This window comes from Glycine soja, chromosome 17 (assembly GCF_004193775.1).
Source record: "Glycine soja cultivar W05 chromosome 17, ASM419377v2, whole genome shotgun sequence".
In the NCBI taxonomy this organism is placed as follows: Eukaryota; Viridiplantae; Streptophyta; class Magnoliopsida; order Fabales; family Fabaceae; genus Glycine; species Glycine soja.
Window position 1 is genome coordinate 31421105 of NC_041018.1, and position 21434 is coordinate 31442538.

At 32.4% G+C, this 21434-nt stretch overlaps 2 protein-coding genes across 2 annotated transcripts; one reads left to right on the plus strand and one right to left on the minus strand.

Annotated features, from left to right (window-relative positions):
- Window positions 1-1433: 1433 nt before the first annotated feature.
- LOC114393023 lies at window positions 1434-1721 on the minus strand. The gene has a single exon (XM_028354282.1). The coding sequence runs from the start codon at window positions 1633-1635 to the stop codon at window positions 1435-1437; it is 201 nt and encodes a 66-aa protein (XP_028210083.1). The 5' UTR covers window positions 1636-1721; the 3' UTR covers window position 1434.
- Window positions 1722-3493: 1772 nt separating this feature from the next.
- LOC114391637 (pentatricopeptide repeat-containing protein At5g10690-like) lies at window positions 3494-17560 on the plus strand. Its single transcript, XM_028352622.1, has 13 exons — window positions 3494-3497; window positions 3726-3793; window positions 7594-7776; window positions 11734-11866; window positions 12322-12419; window positions 12549-12710; window positions 12797-12865; window positions 13167-13302; window positions 14231-14463; window positions 14636-14713; window positions 15109-15177; window positions 15472-15648; window positions 17089-17560. Exons 1-13 carry the CDS (start codon window positions 3494-3496, stop codon window positions 17341-17343), a joined length of 1665 nt encoding a protein of 554 aa, XP_028208423.1. The 3' UTR covers window positions 17344-17560.
- The last annotated feature ends 3874 nt before the right edge of the window (window positions 17561-21434 follow it).

The following is a 21434-nucleotide window of genomic DNA, read 5'->3' on the forward strand; positions in this document are numbered from 1 at the left end:
AGCAAGGATCAAAAGATCAACGAACGATAGTCCCCAGACAAAATTAGGGTATGACAACAAACACTTTGTTGTTTGGATTTTCTCCAAAAATAAACCTGAAGTTTATCATTTCATTATAAGCTTGTTTTGTTTACAATATTTATACTGTGTTTGGATTGATCTCTATAAAGAATAAAGTTTGAACCAATTGAAAATAGGCATGACTGAAATCACATTGCATGTAATTTCCATGTTGCTTATCCATATTGACCTATGTAATTGAGTGTATTTATGTGGTGGTCATTGGGGTCTAGTTACATTTGTTGTAGTAACGAAAGACATAATGATTCTATTATTGATACATGAGATAGACCAGGTTGTTAAGGTGGAAGTCTAAAGGTAAATAGCATTCAGATGCACGCTTAAGGATTTTTTATATAATTGTTACAATATGTAGCCTAAGTGGGAGATTGTTAGAATTTTCTATTTCAATAATTAATGTGGGATAATATTATAAGACAATTATACTAGTTATTTATCATTAGGGGGTTTTATTTTATATGATCAAATTAAGTGAGCCCTTTTGACAACTAAATCAAAGAATATGGACTTAAATTAGCAGATGTCAGTGTTGGCCCATTAGGAAATAATGGAAATCCTATTAGGTTAATACGCTATAAGAAGGTTATGGTCCCCAATATACCTATTAAGGAATATTAAGGAATAAATAGATTCTGGTTGAGGAAGAACTATGAAGTCACCAGTTACGTTATTAGCTGATTATCTGTTCCGTAACAGATCCTAAGAAGAGTACATAGATCAGAAACCACATACAGATTCAGGTTCTGCCAAGTTTGTTTGATCAATCATTATAGATCCGGATATTCCTAAAACTCTTCTTAATAATCTAACCTAATGTGTTTTTGGTGATTGGTTATATTGATATTTTATAAGGATCCTTTAAAATTGAAACATAAAAAATTAATATGAATTCGACACCCTGTTACTTATTTTTTAGTAGAAATTTTTTATCGACTCAAATTTGTATTAAAAAAAAAACCTTTCTTTTTCACTACACCTCGTATTTTATATGCTCCATCAGCATTGTTTATTATATTGGTAATTCCAATATTGTAAATGCTGTCACAACAAATTATCACCACATTTACAACGTACGTAAAGCCATTAAATTCATTTCACAAGAATCACAATAACTAAATTCTACAAACGTGAATATTTCCTTGTCTGCAAATGCAAGATTTTTCAATTAAATTTGCTAATGTGAAACATACAAGTATAAGCCATGACATGTATTAGAAAAAGGAGGTAGAGTCCCCAAAATTACATGGTGTTTATCAATTCAATATAAACAAAGAAAAGGGTAAAACAAAATCAGCAAAGGAAAAATAAAATGGGGTTGCTCCTTAGTGATTGTTTTTGTAGATGAATCACTTGTTAGATCACCTCTAGTCTTCTTGTGCACATGGTACAATAGTATTTGCGTTTGGTCTTAAAGCATAATGGCAGAAAACAGAACCTCCACTGGCTCTCTACATTAATGGCTTGTACCATCCCTCCACAATAAGGGCATGCCCCTGGTGCTGTCTGTCTCCCCAACACCCTTTCTTCCTCGTTGCACACAAACACCAGACACATTACAATCACACTTTGTGTCAATACTTATGAAGCGTGAAGTCTGACACGGATACCAAACACAATTTGCTAACGTTTTTGGTTTGATTAAGTTTTGAGGTTGAAAGATAAAATTGATTGTGGTTTTAGAATTTAGAATATGCATGGAGCTATTTATATAAAATGAGGCAAAGAGCTAGTTAGCATTTGAAGAAATAAAGAGAATCTGAGAAGGAGCGAGTAATGTTGAGATTGTTCTAAAAGAAAAAAGAAGTTATGAGAAATTAATCAGTTAATCAAAAACTTGTGTTCAAGGATGCAGCGCGTAAAGAGAAAATTCTTTTCTGCCTAAACTCGAGTGTGACGTTAATTGGTTCGTATTGGAGGCAGGCGCGTTTACTTTTTTTTTTTTTTAAAGTGTTCACGTTAATTAATGAATTAGGATTGTTGCATCAAGATTAGGCAGATCAAATCTTAAATGCATGCATTAAAAAACGATACATAATGCATGTATGAATAGTGTGATTATAAACTAGGTTAATTTTGCTTTTGATCCATATTTTAAAAATATTAGTTCTTGTTCTCTAAATAAAACTTTTAGTGTTTTGGGTCTTTATATTTTTTATTCTCAGTTAACAATTTTAGTTATCGGTCTAGTAACAATTTTAATTAATGATATAATAGTCATGTTATCTGCCCTCTAACTTGTCAAAGAAATTACAATGGGATAATTATATATTATTTTTTTATAAATTATGTTTTTAATTTCTTTATTTATTTAGATTAGTTGACGAAGTTAAACTAGTGAATGATGACTCTATTAATCTGTGTTTATTCTCTAGACTATTCCAAATGATGATGCATCAAAAACATGATTTATAATAAAAATTACACATAATAATTATGTTAGATAATTCTATTAGTGGTAAATATATTCCCTACCCCTTTTGTTTATAACATTGGTGTGCTATGTATTACACTTCTATACTTCTGATATATATATATATATATATATATATATATATATATATATATATATATATATATATATATATATAAACAAGTCGGTAAACTACCAACACGACTATCACAGTCATCATTTATAGTTGGTAGGTATTTTAAAATTTTACACCCTAGGAATAAGAAAGAATTAAGCTATTTTATAGTTATCGTAAAGTTATACTTTTTAGAATTTCTAATTAAGTGATCGAGTAAACAAAATTACACTAAACCCAGTATTTCAAATCTTTTTTTATTGAGGCATAATATAAGTGATTTGATCTTCATCTAATGATTTTAATTTATTAACTGTGGCAGTGCGTGATATATAAAAGTAAATAAACAAGGTCCATGACTATTGAATACTCCGTGAGCTACCACAACCACAGGAACTAAAAATTAGTGTTTGAATTTTAGGGTGCAACGTGCGTATGAGAGTTAAAATGAGTGGATATTATTCGTCGACGGAGACTTGCAATGTCAAATGAATTAATTATTGTATAGATAGGACTATTATTGAGTTTTATTTTCACCACAGCTATTTATCTGCTTACCAATTAAAGTACACAAGTATCCGAGAATAACAATTAAGAAAGAAAACGAGTGTTTAGTAGTCGAAATGCAAATCTACTAGGAATAAGAAAGAAACACTTTCATGCTGGAAAAAAGAAGAAGAAACACTTACATGCTTTGTCGGGATAAAGAGAGATGAAAGGGTGTGTTTGGCTCTGAGGAGGAAAAAAAAAAAAGAAAATAGGTGAGAAGAAAAAAAAAGAGAAACAAAATGAAAAGAGAGATGGTTTTAAGAGAAATAAAAGAAAATAAAAGAAAAATATTTAAATTAAAATGATTAAGTTATGGAAAGAAAAATAAAATAAATCTAATGAGTAAATTACAATATTAGTTCACTATTCCAAAAGAAACTTGTGCAGGTGTGCTAAAAATTATGAGTTTTTTTTTAAGACAGATAAACAATATTTATTTCTCCCCAAATCTAAATCTGCTCATCTATGCGATGAAGCTTGCAACAGTACGAACCATGAAAATTTTTTGAATATTTCTTTCATGTTAGTGGCATTCAAATCAAGCACTTTTTTAAAATCAACACAAATCAGTGCCCTTCCTCGCCTTTCGTCCCTCCCGCTACCACACCAAACTCACGAGAAAGAAAGAAATAAGTAGAGTAGAAAGAAATATGAGAGAAAATAATTTTTTATAGTTTTTAAATTGAAAGAAGTAGAAGAAAAATACAATACAAAATATTTTAATTTTTTATTTATAAGAATTAAAAATAGTGTTAGGTTATTTTGAAAAGACAAAAATATTTTTAAACAAACTATTAGTACTTATTTGAGAAAGGAACAAGTTTCTATAATTAGTAGGACAAATACTTTATTTAGTTTTTTATCTTATTTTTTTGTTAAATTAGCTATTTAGTCTTTTAATTTATTTTTAAAGTTAATTTAATCGTTTAGTTTTTTTATGGATCTAATTTGATTTTTTAATTTTTTAAATTGATTCAATTTGGTCCTTAAATCTAAATTGTAATAAATCACATTTTGTGGTGGTTGAAAATTATTACTAAATGATTTTAAACCACCACAAATATATATTTTCCAAAAAGATAACCAATTTTAAAACTTAGAAGATCAAATTGAACAAAGAGAAATAAGATGACCAAATTGAAATGTTTTTAAAAATTAAAGGACCAATTAAAATCTAAAAAAATAGAAAACCAAATTGAATTTAAATAATAAATTGAAAGGCAAAAAAATTAATTTAACCTATTTTTTTATTTTGATCTTTTATCTTTTAAAAATTCATATAAGTCTTTTATTTTTTAAATTGTTCAAATGATCCTTTCATCCATTAGAAACTGACGTAGTTAATAATTTAAAAAATATTGGCGGCTAAATGTTCCACAAAATATGTTTCTCAGATCTACCCCTTCCCCCTCTTCTTCACCCTCCCTACAATTACTCTTTCAACTCCATGACCTCCTCACCCTTCTCCCCACGACAATTTCCCTCTTCCTCGTTCCAACCCATGGCAGAATCAATGCCATTGAAGACCATCTCAAATTTGAATTCAAGTTCGAATTCACGTGGGGCAAGAAGAGATGCATTAGAGAGAAAAAGAAAGAAATTGTTTGCCTCTAGAACGGAGCAACGACAAGCCCCACATCAGGAGGCTCATCAAGATTTGGGAGACCCACGACAAGTCCAAGAAGGTGAAGGTGAAGGTGAAGTGGTTCTTTCACCTCGGTGAGATTCAGAAGTACTTGGATGGGACTCAAGCGAAGGAGATGGAGTTGTTCCTATCGTGCGATGATGGCCACAAGGGCTTTGCCAATGTTAGAATCGGAATCCTGGGTGGAGAGGAGGATTGAAACAAAGGGATTCTCATCCCTTTCTCTGTCATTGTGGGTGGTGAGGAGGGAAAGTCATAATTAGAATCTCCTATCAAAATCAAAATGAGGTAACTGGAGAAGAGTGGCTGTGGGCAACAAGGCGACTCTTGATGAGTTGACAATGGCAGTGACGTTAGGGTGAGGCAATTGGAGAGGATGCAGAGGGCATAGCGGAATTCAAGAGAGTTAGGGTTTAGGGGAAATAAAAATTTAGGGGTAGAGTTTGAGTTTCTGGGTTTGTAAGGGAGAGGAGAAGAGGAAGGAAAAGGAAAGAATTGAAAAACAGATTGTGTGGGGATTTTTATAGTGGCTAATATTTTTAAATTATTGACTGCATCAAATTTTAAAGGACCAAAGAATTAATTTGAACTAATTTAAAGATATAAATGATTAATATTAACTTTTTAAAAGATAAATAACAAAAAAAATAAGGGACTAAATAGGTCATTTGACCATTATTAGTATTACTAGTATGCTAATATGTGTTATACACGTGTGTATTACTAAATTTTTAAAATTATAAAATTTATATTATGATTACAAATAATTAATTTAATTTTAAGTTTTAAAGAAAAATTCTTAATATATCGTAAACTTGATTTTTGATCGAATGAGTTATGAGAGTGTACAATTGTTTTATTAGTACATAGACTATTCCTAGTAATATAAGTCTTTTCAAAAATATAATCAAATATATGAAAAAATGCCTTATATAAACTTATATAAGGAATGGGCCCACCATGGATTTTTCTTTGAGCATCAACACAATTGCTGATATACCCAATAAATTATGTGAAATAGCAAAAATATCCTTCATTTAATTTTTAAAAGTGTTTTTGTTTTCTTCTTTGCGCCTCTTCTTCCTCGCGCCTCCGTCATTGCCGATTGGGCCACCAGGGACGGCCACCGTAGTCGTTGTGTTGTTGTTCATCGTCGCAATAAGTGTTTTTGCATCTCCTCTCCGTCGAATTTATTGCACAAGCATGGTTGGGGGGGTGGGGTTGGAGATTCGTATAAAACATACAGTTTAATCTGGATGCTTGTTTTTAATTTTAATTTATTAATTAATAAAGTAATAATATAATAACTTATGAATTTAAAATTAATTTAATAACTTAGTTTAAATAATATTTATTTAATAAATAAAATTGTTGTGTTTTTTAAATATGTATTTATTTAATTTATTTTTCTAAGTTGGTTTTTAATAACAAATTAATTCAATAAATAATGATTGTATGTTTTTTGTTTAAGAAAATAAATTATATTTGAAATTTGAAATATTTATTTGTAAAATATTTAAATATGACTGATTCAAAATTTTTATAAGTATATATTGTACAAATTAGTGTAACAAGAAAATGTATATATGTAAATGATAATTTTTTTTATTGATGTAGTCATATAAGTACTTTGCCAGTAATAGTAATAAATTTTTATATAAATAGTATTGGGTAGTGTAAAAAAAACTCATTTATTGGAAATTTTAAAATTTGTCGTAAGATTTTTATAATATATTTAAGTATATAAAAATTAGTGTTGTGCAGTTTATTTTTTTTTTAAAAAAAATTGCGTATTGATTTATGAATATATAAAAGTATTAAAAAAGTTAAATAAAAAATCAATAAATATATATGTATGAAAGTGTACTATTATTTGAACAATGTCATTAATTGTTAATGATGCTTTTAATGTGCAGATTATGGTTAAAACCAGAAGTTTGGATTGGACATTAGACAGGGTTATAAGAAGAAATTTAGGGAGAAAATTAAGTTGTGATGTTGATGAAGGCTTCTAGTGGGGAAGGCACACAACATCCGCACGTAGGAAATGGGAAGCTACAACTATTTTCATACCTGATAGTTGTTATGTTTCCTAAGTGCATCACCTTATTCGTCCAGGTTTTAACAAATCTTTCTTTGTGGGGAATCAACCATGTTTGGTTCACGTAGTCAACAAACATTGGCCATAATGAGCACGCAATTTCAAACTTCTTAAGGCACTTATCGAACTCTTGCTCATAAGGACAATCCACCAAACTCCCCCAGGCTTCCATGACATAGTCACATGCATTTTTTTTTACCAACCAGGATTTTACACTTTGCCTTCACATTCTTATCAATGTGAAACTGACATAACAAATTGATAGCCTCAGGGAATACAGTTTTCACTGCATTCATCAATGCTAGATCTCCGTTGGTAACAATAACTATAGGGAGTGCATCACGCTTAAAGAAAAGACCTCGAAACCATTGTAGAGCTCTAACAACATTATTTAAACGTTCTCCTTCCAAATAGGCAAAAACAACAAAGAATGTCATCCTTATTGCTGTCACACCAATAATATCAAATAACGGTAGCCTATACCTGTTTGTTTTGTAGGTACTATCTATAAAAAAAAATACTAAATTACATGCATTGATTAATTTCACTGCATCAGGATGACTCCAAAATATGTCACATACAACATCTTCATCATTCAATCTATGTCAATGAATATACTGATCACGTCCAAAAAAATTGTTGCATTTCAGTATTACTGTCTCTTATGTGAAATGTGGTTGGTTTTGGTGCAGATTTTGGATGAGGTTGAGGTTGCGAATAAGCATTTCGGGAAGCTGAACACGATTGTGATGAACGCGGTGGTGGAGGCTTGTGTTCGATGCGGTGACATCGATTCGGCGATTAGAATATTTGATGGGATGAAAAAACGCGATGGTTGTGGTGTGGATACTGTCACCTATGCCACGCTTTTGAAGGCATTATATTATACTATTAATGTTCATACTTTCCGCATTTCCTTTTTTATTTTCAAATTTTGCATTGCTTTGTTTTTTTTGTTAGAATGCTGTTATTTTTAATTAAGTAGTTTGTTAAGATTTAAGCACACTAGTAGAGTAAAAGATTAGTCTATTAAGAGTATCTCCAACGTGGGTACTTATATGAGTTGCTTAACTTTAAGCAACGTTTCTTAAGTTTTACCATAAATAATATAACATATTTTGAAGCATGGTAAGATTCATAAAATTAATTTAAGCACTCACTTTAGCAATCTTAGCATTGGAGTGAATTTTTGTTAAAAATGCTTAAATCTTTATGGAATTGTAAGGTCCATAAAATTATGATAAGCAACTCATATAAGCAATTATGCATTGTAGATGCTCTAAGTGGGAGAGCCTCATGGCTTAAGTACCACGTCAATGAGTTTATTTACTTGACATGGATGGTAGCTCTTTTCCCTTTGATGGCTTCACTCACCTATCATTATTGCATTTAATCCAACCTATAGGTAGTCTTTTTCTAGCTTGGCTCTCAACAAAAACATCAACTGTAAGGACTTAAGCACATGAAGAGAGTCCAATAAAAAAAGATTAGTCCATTAAGTATGGGAGCCTCATGGCTTAAGTACCCTATAACTAAAGGTGTGTTTGGATGAAATAAAGGTAACTTAAATGTTGATTTCAAGTAAAATCTTTCATTTTTAGTTAAAGAAGTTGTCTGTTGTATATACTTGGACACTTGATAAGAACTCCGACATAGAAGTTGTCTATTTAGGATTGTAATTGTTGCTTATGCTCAATTGATATTTAATATCAATGCACTATCAGTGTTAAAGATTTTATCCTATCAACTAATAAAAAATTATCGTTATTATGATTTTAAGATAGTTATTCTAAAGAGTTTAATTTCCATGTAATCATGTATTGTTACAAATATAGCACTAGACAGGACCCGAAGAGCAACGCAAGACAAAGATACAAGTTACATGAAATTTTTTTATCTTGTATCCCGTTTGACAAATAGTGGACAACACAAGTAAAATAATATTAAATCTACTAAAATACTAGGATCTGTTTGATTCGTTAAAAATTATGGTATTGGACAAGACAAACTTTTTTGTTCCACGCTTGATTTGAAAAAGATTAGATGACAACTCAAATCAAACAGATGAGGACAACATAAAATCTACAATTTTTGTTACTCAAAAAATTATGGGATAACTTTTTGTCCCAAGTAAGTGGACAAGACAAATATTTTTGTTCCACGATTGATTTGAAAAAGATTAGAAGACAACACAAATCAAGCGGATGAGGACATGACAAAATCTACAATTTTTTGTCCCAGATACAAAATATTAAAAAACACATATGTTCCTATTTCTATCTCTTTAATAATTGAAAAAATAGTAACTAACCAACATAATCCTTTTAAAAAGGAAACATCGGATTTTTTTTATATTCTAATCTCTCTCTCTTTTTATTTCGGTAACACTGGATTTTTTTTATTTTAATCTTTCTCTTTTTATTTCGATAAACACATTAAATTTGATATAAATTGTATTAGGATAATTAATATTAGGTATTTTAGTAAATTTTATATTATTTTAGTAAACACCAGATAATAAATTTTCTTGTAACCTATATCTTTGTCCTGTATTGTTATTGTTCTTCTTGTCCTGTCCAGTTCCATATTTTTAACAAATCAAACGGACCTAATATTAATTATCCTAATACAACTTATATAAAATTTAATGTGTTTACCGAAATAAAAAGAAAGAGAGAGATGAGAATAGAAAAAATTCAGTGTTTCCTTTTTAAAATGATTACGTTGGTTAGTTACTATTTTTTCGGTTATTAAAGAGACAAAAATAGGGATATATGTGTCTTTTTAATACTTTGTACCCGGGACAAAAAGTTGTCCCATAATTTTTTGAGTAACGAAAATAAAGATTCTGTCTTGTCCTCATATGCTTGATTTGTGTTGTACCCTAATATTTTTCAAATCAAATTTGAAACAAAAATATTTGTCCTATCCAGTACCGTAGTTTTTAATAAATCAAACGGACCCTTAGTGTACTTTTACATTTTCAACCAATAAAAAATCATGGTAGGCGTGAGTAAGAATTTTAAGGTGATTGTTGTTGAAGTCAACAAACTTATCATGGATTCAGGCTATGCAGCAAAGGATAGGTGCTAGAGGTGGTGCAACCTAGTTGGGATCATTTCAACCACTCTGATGTCTTAGCATGGCCTCTTTTTTGCTTTAAAAAAACTTATCATATACGACAATCTGTAATTGGATGTCAATAAAAACATCTTACATTGTCATTGCATACAATATTTACTCTGATAAAAGTCAACAAATTTGTCATACATGTGGGTTTGTGATTGGATAAAAGAATAAATGTTACATACACGGCTTACTCTTCTTGTTTATATTAGAATTTTTAACTTCCTGATTTGACTTCATTATTATTTCTCTTTATTTATGATAAGTGTAAAAGTATTTAAGATTAACATAAGTATGGACGTAATTGAGAAGATTCATAGTACTTAATAATGTCTTGAACTTTTAAGTGGACAAGTAAATAGAAATAAATTTTCCTTGAAAAATGGACTGATAGAAAGAATTCAAAGAAATAATGTATATTTGTTTATCAAAAATACAGAAGTCAAGTAATGTGCCTGTTATTAATAGTCCTTCATTCAGGTTCAGCATAAAAACTAAGCTGAACTTGAAATAATGTTCTGTCAAACCGAACCAATCTAGTTATACCTTTGAAGAACTGAACAGATTTGGTTCTTTATTACTGGTTTTAGTTCATGACTTCATTCTACTTCTATGAACCAGTTTTCAACTGGTTTTAGTATTGTAAACCAGCTGACTTAACAGTAAACTATATGTTTAGTGAGAGCTAGATTCTGGCTAGTCCTTTATGCATATGTGGTACTATATTTTTAAGTAACGTGTACTTGAATGACTCAAATCCAGCTAAAGCCAGAGATGAGTCACTCCACAACAGTTGAAAAATTCAGAGATGATGATAGGAATCTGCCCAATAGTGAGAAATCTTTTAAGGTTTACACATGTAGGTCCAAGAGGGTCATAGAGTCCATTCAGAATTAGTGCTGTAGTGCTATGTTAGTGGGAATTGAGTTAGTTAGAGGAGTGAGAAACAGTGAGTGGATTCTGTTATAAGAGAAAGGGCAGTGGTTGTATGGGGTATGGAATATTTTGGAATGGAATTGGGAGTCTAGAGCTCTCATTTTCTCTATCTGTGCCTTTCTGTTATTTTTCCTTCTTTTGCAGCACCAATTGATACAATACGTATCAGATGATAAAATAAAGTTCATCCTTGAAATTTTTATAGCAAATAAAGGATCATAACAAGTCAAAACCAAAACATAACAAATCTTTATCATCACACAAAATCTAGTTCAGAAATTCTCTCCAGGATCCAGAAAAAACATTGAACACATTGAACAAAAGAAAATGAGAAAAAAATCAAATGTGAGTTTGAGTCTGAGTGAGAGTGATGAGGTTATTAAAAGGTTTGGATCTTTTGAAGTACAATTCGATTAGGTTTGCAATCTGGTTTGGTTCATTTGGATCTCTGAAGTCTGAACAAGCATTTAATGTGGTGTATGTAATACATTCACAATGTTCATGGACACATGACATCCCCTCAACTACATATTCTCTCATTTGAGGATATTTGAAATGAAAGGATTCTTCTGTTTATCTCATAGTTTTATAATCATTTTATGACATTCATTTTGAAAGATGAAAAAGTTAGCTGTCTCTTTCCTTTTCCTCTAAACCCCGCCAAATGTAACCTTATAGTCTCACACTCTCACTGATAGTGTCTGTTTTTTAATCTAACCATTCAATGCTGCAATCACTTGATTGGAATTTTATTTTAAATGCACATAAAGGGATTAGGCGAGGCACGAAGAGTTGACGAGGCTTTTGAATTGCTTGAAACTGTGGAAAATGGTACTGTCATGGGAAGTCCAAACTTGTCAGCTCCATTGATCTTTGGTCTGCTAAATGCCTTGATCAAAACAGGTTAGTCAGACAGTCTGGTAGTTTGGCATGTAATCTGACTGATTTTCAGGAACTGTAGATAAATTTAGCATATGGACAACTGGCCATTGGTATTTTTCCCATTGGGTGTTATTGGAATATTTGTTATTGTCTTATTGATCTCTGCTGTCTGCCACATTATAAAGTTTTTCTTTTGAGAATTTCTAGCCTTTGAAAGTACATGCTTCTTATTTTCTTGTGATCTTTTTGTGCATGAAAATTTTGCTTTTGGTGTTTTCAGTTTGCACTACAGTATTGCATGCTCATACATCTGCGTGCAACTGTATGTAATAGCTAAAGAATAAGATGGCATGCTTGATTGAAATGTTGTTGATTTTCAATTTTTAAGTGCTAATTGTTTTTGGTTTAAGTCTATCAAGATATTTTGAAAACTTCATGTTGACTGGTGATGTTTTACTTTCAATGCTATAGTGCAGGAGACTTGCGTCGTGCAAATGGTCTCCTTGCCTGTTATGGTTTTGTGCTTCGTGAAGGTGACAACTTTCCAGTCTCAGTATACAACATACTAATGAAGGTTTTGCTCTGATCCATAATCTTGAAAGAAAGAAAGCTTCATTATGAATAGCATGTTGCAGTATTAGGGATTGCAAATATTAGTCGCAATGGAATTTAATCTTGAATGCTTCCTTTTTCCTAAATTTAGGGCTACATAAACTCAGGTTGTCCACACACTGCAATAAACATGCTCAATGAAATTTTACGTCAAGGCATAATGCCTGATAGGCTCACATATAACACACTAATTTTAGCATGTGTCGAGAGTGGAAAGTTGGATGCTGCAATGCAATTTTTTGGGGAAATGAAGGTGGGATTATTTGAAATTTAAGTTCAATCTTCCTTTGGTAGTGAAATATGAAAATGTTTTGAATTTTCAATCTTTGATATTTATAGGGCGAAGCACAGAAGTTCGTCAATGATGATCTATTTCCAGATATTGTTACATATACAACAATGCTTAAGGTGAGATTTCTCTTATTTGTTCACTTGCAATTTGTTATAATATACAACGTAAATTGATCAGTTCAAATTTTGCTTTATTTTGAAGAAGTTTTTTGATGGGTAGTGTCCGTAGTTGTTTTCAGTTACTTCCAGTTGTTTTATTTCAATGGATATTAATGTTCAGTTGTTCACTTATAAATATTCATGTAACTGATATGCTTTGAATATTTGTTTTAGTTTTGGCCTATTATAAATCCTATTGCTGGTTTGGGTGTGGGATGGCTCTCCAGCATCTCTCAGTTTCTCTCCCTCTTTAATGCAGGGTTTTGGGCGGATGAAGGATCTTGCTTCAGTTCTGAAAATAGTGCTGGAAATGAAATCTTGTCGTGAATTATACATTGATAGAACTGCTTACACTGAAATAGTTGATGTTTTTCTAAAATGTGGCTCAGTTAAGGGTATGCTTTCATTAGTTGAGTTTCTTTAGTGGCTTAGTGATTGTTTCAGGCACGAGTAAAAAGTTAAATGTTCATGGTAATTCCTTTTCTTTTGACATGTAGAGTAAGATATTCCTAATCCTAAGGGGTGCCTAACAACTGAAATTATGCCTACGGAATTAATGGATTCTCCTTGTCTCTTGAATTGAAGTGTCAAATATTATCCTACTGCTGTTGTTCTTCTAGGTTAAATTGTGAGAAAAAAATTTAACTTACAGTCATGTATACTGGGGTCATATCTATTCACTAGGATAAGTTAAACTCTTGGGCAACTACACAATGGAGATATTTTTCTCATTTCTGTCCTTTTGTGTGCCCCCTAGAACTCTATATTTTTATCATCCATTTCTTATTATTCTTCCCTACATCATGGCATATGGCAAAACTGTATATTTGTATTCTCTTCTTTCTATTCACTCTTTCACCCATCCAAACAAAACATAGAGAAATTTTGCATTTCTGTCCATCCAAACAATGCATACTAGGGGAAGAAGGCACTCCATGCCTCTCTAAATATTTTAAATAATAATAAAAATGAAAAATAAAAAAAATCAGAAGTTAAATAAAGTTAGTAAAAAAAAGTGACAGAAGAAAAACATCTGACAATATAAAAGTACTGGGCAGTTACTCTTGTTTAGAAGAAGAACATGGAAGTTTAAGAAGTGATTTAAGGGTAAAACTGTCTAATGAAATGTGTACACCAAATGGGTGTATTTCCTTTATTATTAGTATACAAGTATAGATTATTCTCCACTATTTTTCTCTCTTATTTCTTTCCTCCATTCAAACAAAATGGTACTCTTTGTTCTTCTGCCCCATCTTTTTGTCTCATTAAATAAGTCATGAATTGCATGTTATTCTTCTAATCAAATCTTCTTTGGGCATTTAGGTGCTCTGTGTATTTTTGGAGAAATATTGAAGCAGGCTGGTCTGAATCCAGAGTTGAGGCCAAAGCCTCACCTCTATCTTTCCATGATGCGTGCCTTTGCTTTTCTTGGAGATTATGATCTAGTTAAAAAATTGCATAAACGGATTTGGCCAGATTCAGCAGGAACCATATTATTAGTTGCTCAAGAAGAAGCTGATCACCTTCTCATGGAAGCAGCACTGAATGCTGGCCAGGTATTTTTCCTCCTTACAATTGGCAGTTGACATTGAGGTGGAAAAGTTTTTTTTTCCCCTTATTATTTTTTTAATATATAAAGGGAAAGGTCTACAAATATCGTCGTTTTGCATTGGGAAGTTAATAATTCTCAACTTTTTTATGTTATCTGCATCTGTGTATCTTTGCCAGGTTAATGTTGCCATTAAAACTCTTACTGAGATTGTTTCAAGATGGAAGGGCATATCCTGGACAAGTCGTGGGGGCATGGTATGTAATGCAGTGGTCTACAAATATCGTTGTTTTGAATAGATCCCGTCATTAGATGTTAAAAGTCTTAACCTTGATTTGTAAATCTAGTGTTTTTCCAATCATAGTATATTTTTGGACCAACAGGTTCTTCATCCTATCTAGTATCCTTTTAAGAATGCAAAGAAAGTTCCCTTTTGCAAAGCTGTAGCTTGTTGAAATTTTTTGGTATATCGTAATGTTTCTTTTATAAATATAATATTACTATGGATCATATGTAATATAGTTGTCAAATGTTGTCAGGAAGTGATTTCTTCTGAACAGTATGATATTCATTTATAAGTAATTTTCTAAAATTTTAATATGTTTTCAGTGATTCAGGTTCTTAATCTTATGACCATGCTTTTTTAATATAGGTTGCTTATTGTATTGAGGCGATGTTGGGATTCTCAAAGTCCTTATTCAGTCCTCACTTACTTCCCCAGGTATTTACCAAATGTTTCATTGACATCCTTTGCACAAGGTAGCATTGGGCTAATATTAAAATATGCTTTACTCGTTTGTACATGCATATAAAGGTGTGTGGTTAAAGCAACAAGTTTTTCTAAAAGCTAAAAATTTTGAAGATTTTCATGCTTTTATATCTGCATGTATGTTCATAATTTTCACATGTTTGTCGTGTCTTTGGCTTGACTGTTTGATTTACACGGCATTTTATTTTTGGTAGTTTATGCTCGGAGAACTTGTATTTTGTCTCATTGTGGTCTCTCTTGGTTTAGGTTTCACCTTCTGAACCGGTTGAGAATTATATGATACAATTTGAAGCAACACGGCCACTACAAGGTACCATAAAACTGAGGAAAGTAGTTATGCGTTTTTTTCATGAAGCAGTTGTTCCTATTGTAGATGAATGGGAAAGTTGTACAGGGCTGTTCCATCGTGAAGACTGCAACCAGGTATTTTTGGTTAGCTTGGAATATCTGTTTTGTAAGATTAACATTTCATTAAATAGTGTTATACTATAAAGACATGCATGCAGAATCCTACAATCTTTAATTGATGAACTTATTCCTCAAGTCAATGACACGGAGAGAAGCAAATAAGATGGTGGGAAAGCTGCCTACCTTTTTGTCTTGCCCATTGAATATACCCCTTGAATTATAACGTATAACTGAAGTACTATCTGTATATATGAAAGAACATGTTAGTTTTTATTTTTATTTTTTCTTGTGATTTGGGGTACTTAAACAATATTACCGAAGTCTTTCGGTTAATGATAATTGGCAGGATTAGGTTGTATGCTTGTAATTTTAAGAGGAAACTTATGTGGCACAATGCTATAGCTCCTCTTCTTAAGTTATATAGAATAGATAGACTCTTGTGTGGGAATTTTAACTAGTTGAGAATTAAGTGTATTATGCACATGTTTAATGTGCGGAGGGTGTGTGTCCTCTGTTTTATATTGTACACATTGTTATCGAGGCAACAAATAGCAATGCTATGGTGCTTTGTTGAGCGTCACAGCTGACGGCTGCTCTAATTCAAGAATCTGAGTCGCAATTTTGTATTGCACTAATTGTGGCTGAATAGCGGCCAAATCATGCTGAATACATAGTCATCAATCTTGGATAGTGGTGCATAGCAGCCTCCTTCTCCCATACATTCTCTTAGTAACTCACTAACCCCCAACTAACTAATATTCTAAATCCCCCTTTCCCTTATATCCTAATAGAAACCTTGTCTTTTAAAACCCTATCCAACTCAACCTGCAATGGTTTGACCATATTAGGGTTGGTTGTTATCATAAACCCAGAAAAAAAAGCTGGTTATATGGAGTTGGGTTTCGACTTTCAGTAACTGGCTTGAGTTATAATTGAGTTCAAATTTAACTATGATTCTTCTATTTTTAGGCTAGATCTGTCATTTTAACTATTATAATTTTCTCATACAAAAGACCAAAGCAATCCCAAAAGGGTTCAAAAGTGATTGAAATCAGTGTTTTCCTGGTTTCTACTTTAGTTTTTGTAATAATTTAAAGTTTATATTGGTACTTTTATAACCTCTTTATGATTATACAAATTTTTTTATCGTGTTTTTATGATTATAATTATATATGGTCATAATTATTATCTAAAGTGTTTATAATGATGATTTAATTTTCATCCATTTCAGCTATTTTGATTTATGCTGTTGCCCAAATTGAGTCTTGACTAAACAAATTTGCCTCATTTTCGTTTGTGTGTGCTTCTTTTGTACATATACACATGACTAACATGGACACAATACATCGACATGATCAATACTAATTGAATCATACTTGTTCAGTACAATTGTTCATTACAAGGGATTTCAGTTTGTGTCTGTATATTTGATTGTTGAATGAATTTACCATGCAGTTGGATGCTCCACTTACAACAATGATGAGAAGCCCTCCTCCCATTGTTACGACTTCAACATCTGTTGGTTATGTAGTTGATTTAATTTTAGAGAAACGATACCCAATGGTTATTGTCGTAAATTACAGAAATTCATATGCTACTACTCAATACAGCTCTAGAGCAGTTGGAGTTTTTACATCAGACCAATTGAGTAGGTTTATCACACCTGTATCTCAAGTAAAAGGGACACACCTTTCAGCCTACAAAAGGTAAATATATCACGTCTAGCTTGACCAAAATGTCAAATTCGTTTTTTTTTTTTAATTTTTTTTCTTAGTACATGCACATGTGAACAAATGTATAGTCATGTTTGGCTCTGCATGGCATATGATTTATGTTAAATGGGTTTTTGAAGTGAGTAAAGCGGATTCATGTATGCAGTAACATCAGCTTATATGCATTCTTTGAATGGCCAATAGGGTGCTCCATTCAAGGCAAACCAAATTCCTGTGTTAGAATGGCTTCTTCCTATCTGTGTACCAATTGCAACGAATACCAAGTCTCTGTTTTTGTTTAAACTTGCAACTAAAGTTGAAAAAAGTGTTTATTTTAATAAAATAAACAACTTTTTCTTTTTTAGTGTGTTTGTCTAATTTTTTTCTACTTAAAAAAAATAATTTTCTACTTATTTTAAGAAATAAATTCTATCTACTTATTAAAAAATGATTTTTTGAAAAGCGATTATTTTTTAAAAAAATTATAATTTTAAACAAATTAGTCCATAATCCTTGTATGAGACTATAATTCCAAATTCGCATGATATTCTAAAATTAATCTTAATAAATAAATAATATCAGTTAGTTACCATCTTCATGGGTTTTAGTTTTGTCCCTTTTCATTAAATAGGTATTAATTCCAAATTCGCATGATATTCTAAAATTCGTATGATTCATTTGATTAATCATAAGCATGTTTTTTCAGAGGAATAAGAATGTTATTACACTAAATGATCTCCAGCACAAATGTTCTAAGAGATATCCCGTCTTATTTGTAATATTTAATTGCTTAATTCATCAAAGAAAAAGATTAATTTAGTTAATAATAATATTTTTAAAAAAATTATCATTATTATTAATACTCGTCTGTCTGTTTTTTCTAATTGTTTTCCCTTATAATAACAATTAAAGATATTTTAATTTAAAATTAATTAATACACAGTATAATGGATTGGGTCTTATAAAAATAATTAAATATAACTTTCATTTTGAGTTTTATAATTGTGACGTGAGAGAATATTATGAGTTTAGTTATCCTCGGTTGTCCACGTTGTCAATGTGATCTCCAGCACTTGTATTCATGCTGCATCCGTTTCGCTGCCTTGGGATCACAAAATTAAACTTTCACGACCCACTTCATGCAAAGCTTATTTGTTTACTCAGCATTCTAAGGTCGACTTTCTCACTTCAGTATGTAAATATAAGTTTCTTTGCTTCCCACCAAATCCCCCTTAAATCCCAACCAGTCTAGTCCTGTGAATCTGAGCAGAAATTCATTTGTCCAGCCAGCATACACAATGACTAAACAACGACAAACCATATTAGCACCGGTCACCCTTCACCATTAATTAGGACAGTGCCTAGGAAATTTAGGACCTATGATTTTTTTAAGAGACTAAATATAATTTTAATCATTGTTTTTATATTAACATTTTATATTTCTAAGCTGCATAATAAATATTAAAAATTAGAAAATGTTGCATAATAAATAAGAGAAATTGGTAAGATGAGTGCTAACAACATTCTCTCTACTACACCCTTCTTATTGCACACTCTACCATTGCTTAAAATTTATTGAAAACTACAAAATTATGAAAGAATCATTAAACAATATGTGAGACTGTTAGCAATCAAGGGGTGCAAATAGAGGGTAATAGGCAAGGGTTGCAAACAATGAGAAACAAGCCCAGGAGGATTAGCACCATACCTGCGTATTTGGAGGATTTCATTCACTGAGACAGAGTGGATATTGCTGAGTAGGCATCAAAATCTTCCCTTCCAGCAACAGAATCAACATTTTCCTTAGCTTGTCTGTCATTTCCTTGGATTCTGTATTTTCCGTTAGGATGATGCTAGCACAAAAGGACAAAATTAGTTATAATTTTGCATTATAAATAGAAGTTCAGTGTAATAAGGCAGAATCAATGAAAATTACCCTTGAGTTTCCTCTTCTTCTCTTCTTGGGAGGTTTCTGGTCCTCTATACCAGAATAGTCTATCAATTTTGGTGCTCTCGTTATTTCGAATGGCCGAATCCACCAAGTCCAAAGCATCTTCTGATAGGCTGGAAGAAGTCATAGCCAAGCTTACTTTCCATCACCTTTCCTTGATAGAAACAGTACACACAATGACCCTGAAACTCGACGAATTAATCCAGAAATTAGCCCAGCCTGAGACCTCCTCTCCATCTTTGTTCGCGTCCAATTCCACTCCACCTATGCCCACCTCCACCCCTCATCGTCTGAAACTTGATGTTCCCCGGTTTGATGGGACCGAACCACTTGGTTGAATCTTTATGATCAACCAATTTTTCGACTACCGTGCCACGCCAGAGCACGAGAGGTTGATCATCGCCTCCTTCTACATGGAGGGGCGTGCATTGGCCTGGTTCCAATGGATGTCCAATAATGGTTAGTGTAGATGCAAATGCCTTTGGTGTTTTGATGATGATCATGATGATATGATGCAATTGATGCAAATGGGCTTTTCAAGTTTAACTTCAAGACAATACTTCAAGAATACAAGTCACAACATCAAGATGATCAATAGTATATTAGGAAGGGAATTCCTAATTGAATTAGCAAAAGGTTTGGCCAAGTAATTTAAATTAAAAAGTGTTTTTCAAAGGATTTACTCTCTGGTAATTGATTACCAGAGGATGTAATCGATTACCAGTGGCCAAATATGCTTTACAACAGCTACTAAAAAATTTGAATTCAAATTTTAGACTGTGTAATCGATTACACAATTTTGGTAATCGATTACCAGCAGTTAATAAACGTTTTAAATTCAAATTTTAAAAGCTGTAATCGATTACACAAATCCTGTAATCGATTACCAGACAAGACTTTCAGAAAAATAAGTCTAAGAGTCACAACTTCTCAAAAGGTTTTTCATGACCACCAATGGTCTATATATATGTGATTTACAACACGAATTTGAGAAGAGTTTTTCAGAACAACAAGTGTTTATTCTCTAAAAGAGCAAAATCATTTATCCTCTTAAGAATTCCTTGGCCAATTCAATTGCAATTCATTAAGGAATCATTTGAGTGCTCAGATTGTAAAATCTATCTCTTTCAAGAGAGATTCATTCTTCTTCATCTTCTAATTCTTTAAGGGATTAAGAGACCGAGGGTCTCTTGTTGTGAAAGAATTCTAAACACAAAGGAAGGGTTGTCCTTGTGTGTTTAGAACTTGTAAAAGGAATTTACAAGATAATGGAACTCTCAAGCGGGTTGCTTGGGGACTGGACGTAGGCACAAGGGTGTGGCCGAACCAGTATAAATCTGAGTTTGCATTTTCTCTTCCCTTAAACTCCTTTATTTATTATTGCTTTATATTCATATTCAAATTGTTTTATTTGAATCAATATTTAAGAAGTTCATTGTTAAGGGAAGTTATAACTTGAATAAAAAGTGAAATAGATTATTACTTGGGGAAGTAGTTTGGAATATCTTAATTCAACCCCCCTTCTTAAGATATCTGAGGCCTCTTGTCTAACAGTTAGTTCTCATCCTGGCCAGTATTCTTTCAAGCATTGCAGACACGATTTGCCCTGTCACAATACAAGGATCCCACTGGTGCCCTTTGCAAGCTTACCCAGCGTTCAATAGTCACTACGTACCTTTCGGAATTCGAAGATCTTGCGAATCGTATTGTCGGCTTGCCTGCATTGTTCCTTTTGAGTTGCTTTATATCGAGGTTGACTCTGGAGATTCGCTGGGAAGTCCAGGCACACTAGCCTCTTACTTTGGTGCAGGCGGCAGGCCTGGCTCGGCTTCAGGAGGAGAAGCTCCTTGAGGCACGTTCCTTGAGCCGCGCACGTCCACCCCCTCTCACCGCGCCACCTCTGCCGCCCTTGCCGGCAGTCGTGACCCCATTGCTTCCAGCCCCACCGAAAACCCCACCACCAATGCCTCTGAAGTGCCTCTCCCCGGAGGAATTGGCTTTGCGTAGGGAACGCGGTCTGTGTTTCAATTGTGACAAACAATTCCATCGAGGGCACAAATGTGTCTCTCGAATGTTCCTCTTAATAGCAGATGAGGAAGACGCAAACCTAGAAGACCCGACCCAGTTGGAGCTACCAC

Excerpts from the sequence above, each read along its gene's own strand:
- LOC114393023 (XM_028354282.1), bottom strand. The coding sequence starts at position 1,635 with ATGTGTCTGGTGTTTGTGTGCAACGAGGAAGAAAGGGTGTTGGGGAGA.
- LOC114391637 (XM_028352622.1), top strand. Across the intron at positions 12,866-13,166 it reads CATATACAACAATGCTTAAG|GGTTTTGGGCGGATGAAGGA; the intron begins GTGAGATTTCTC and ends TCTTTAATGCAG. Across the intron at positions 14,714-15,108 it reads GGACAAGTCGTGGGGGCATG|GTTGCTTATTGTATTGAGGC; the intron begins GTATGTAATGCA and ends TTTTTAATATAG.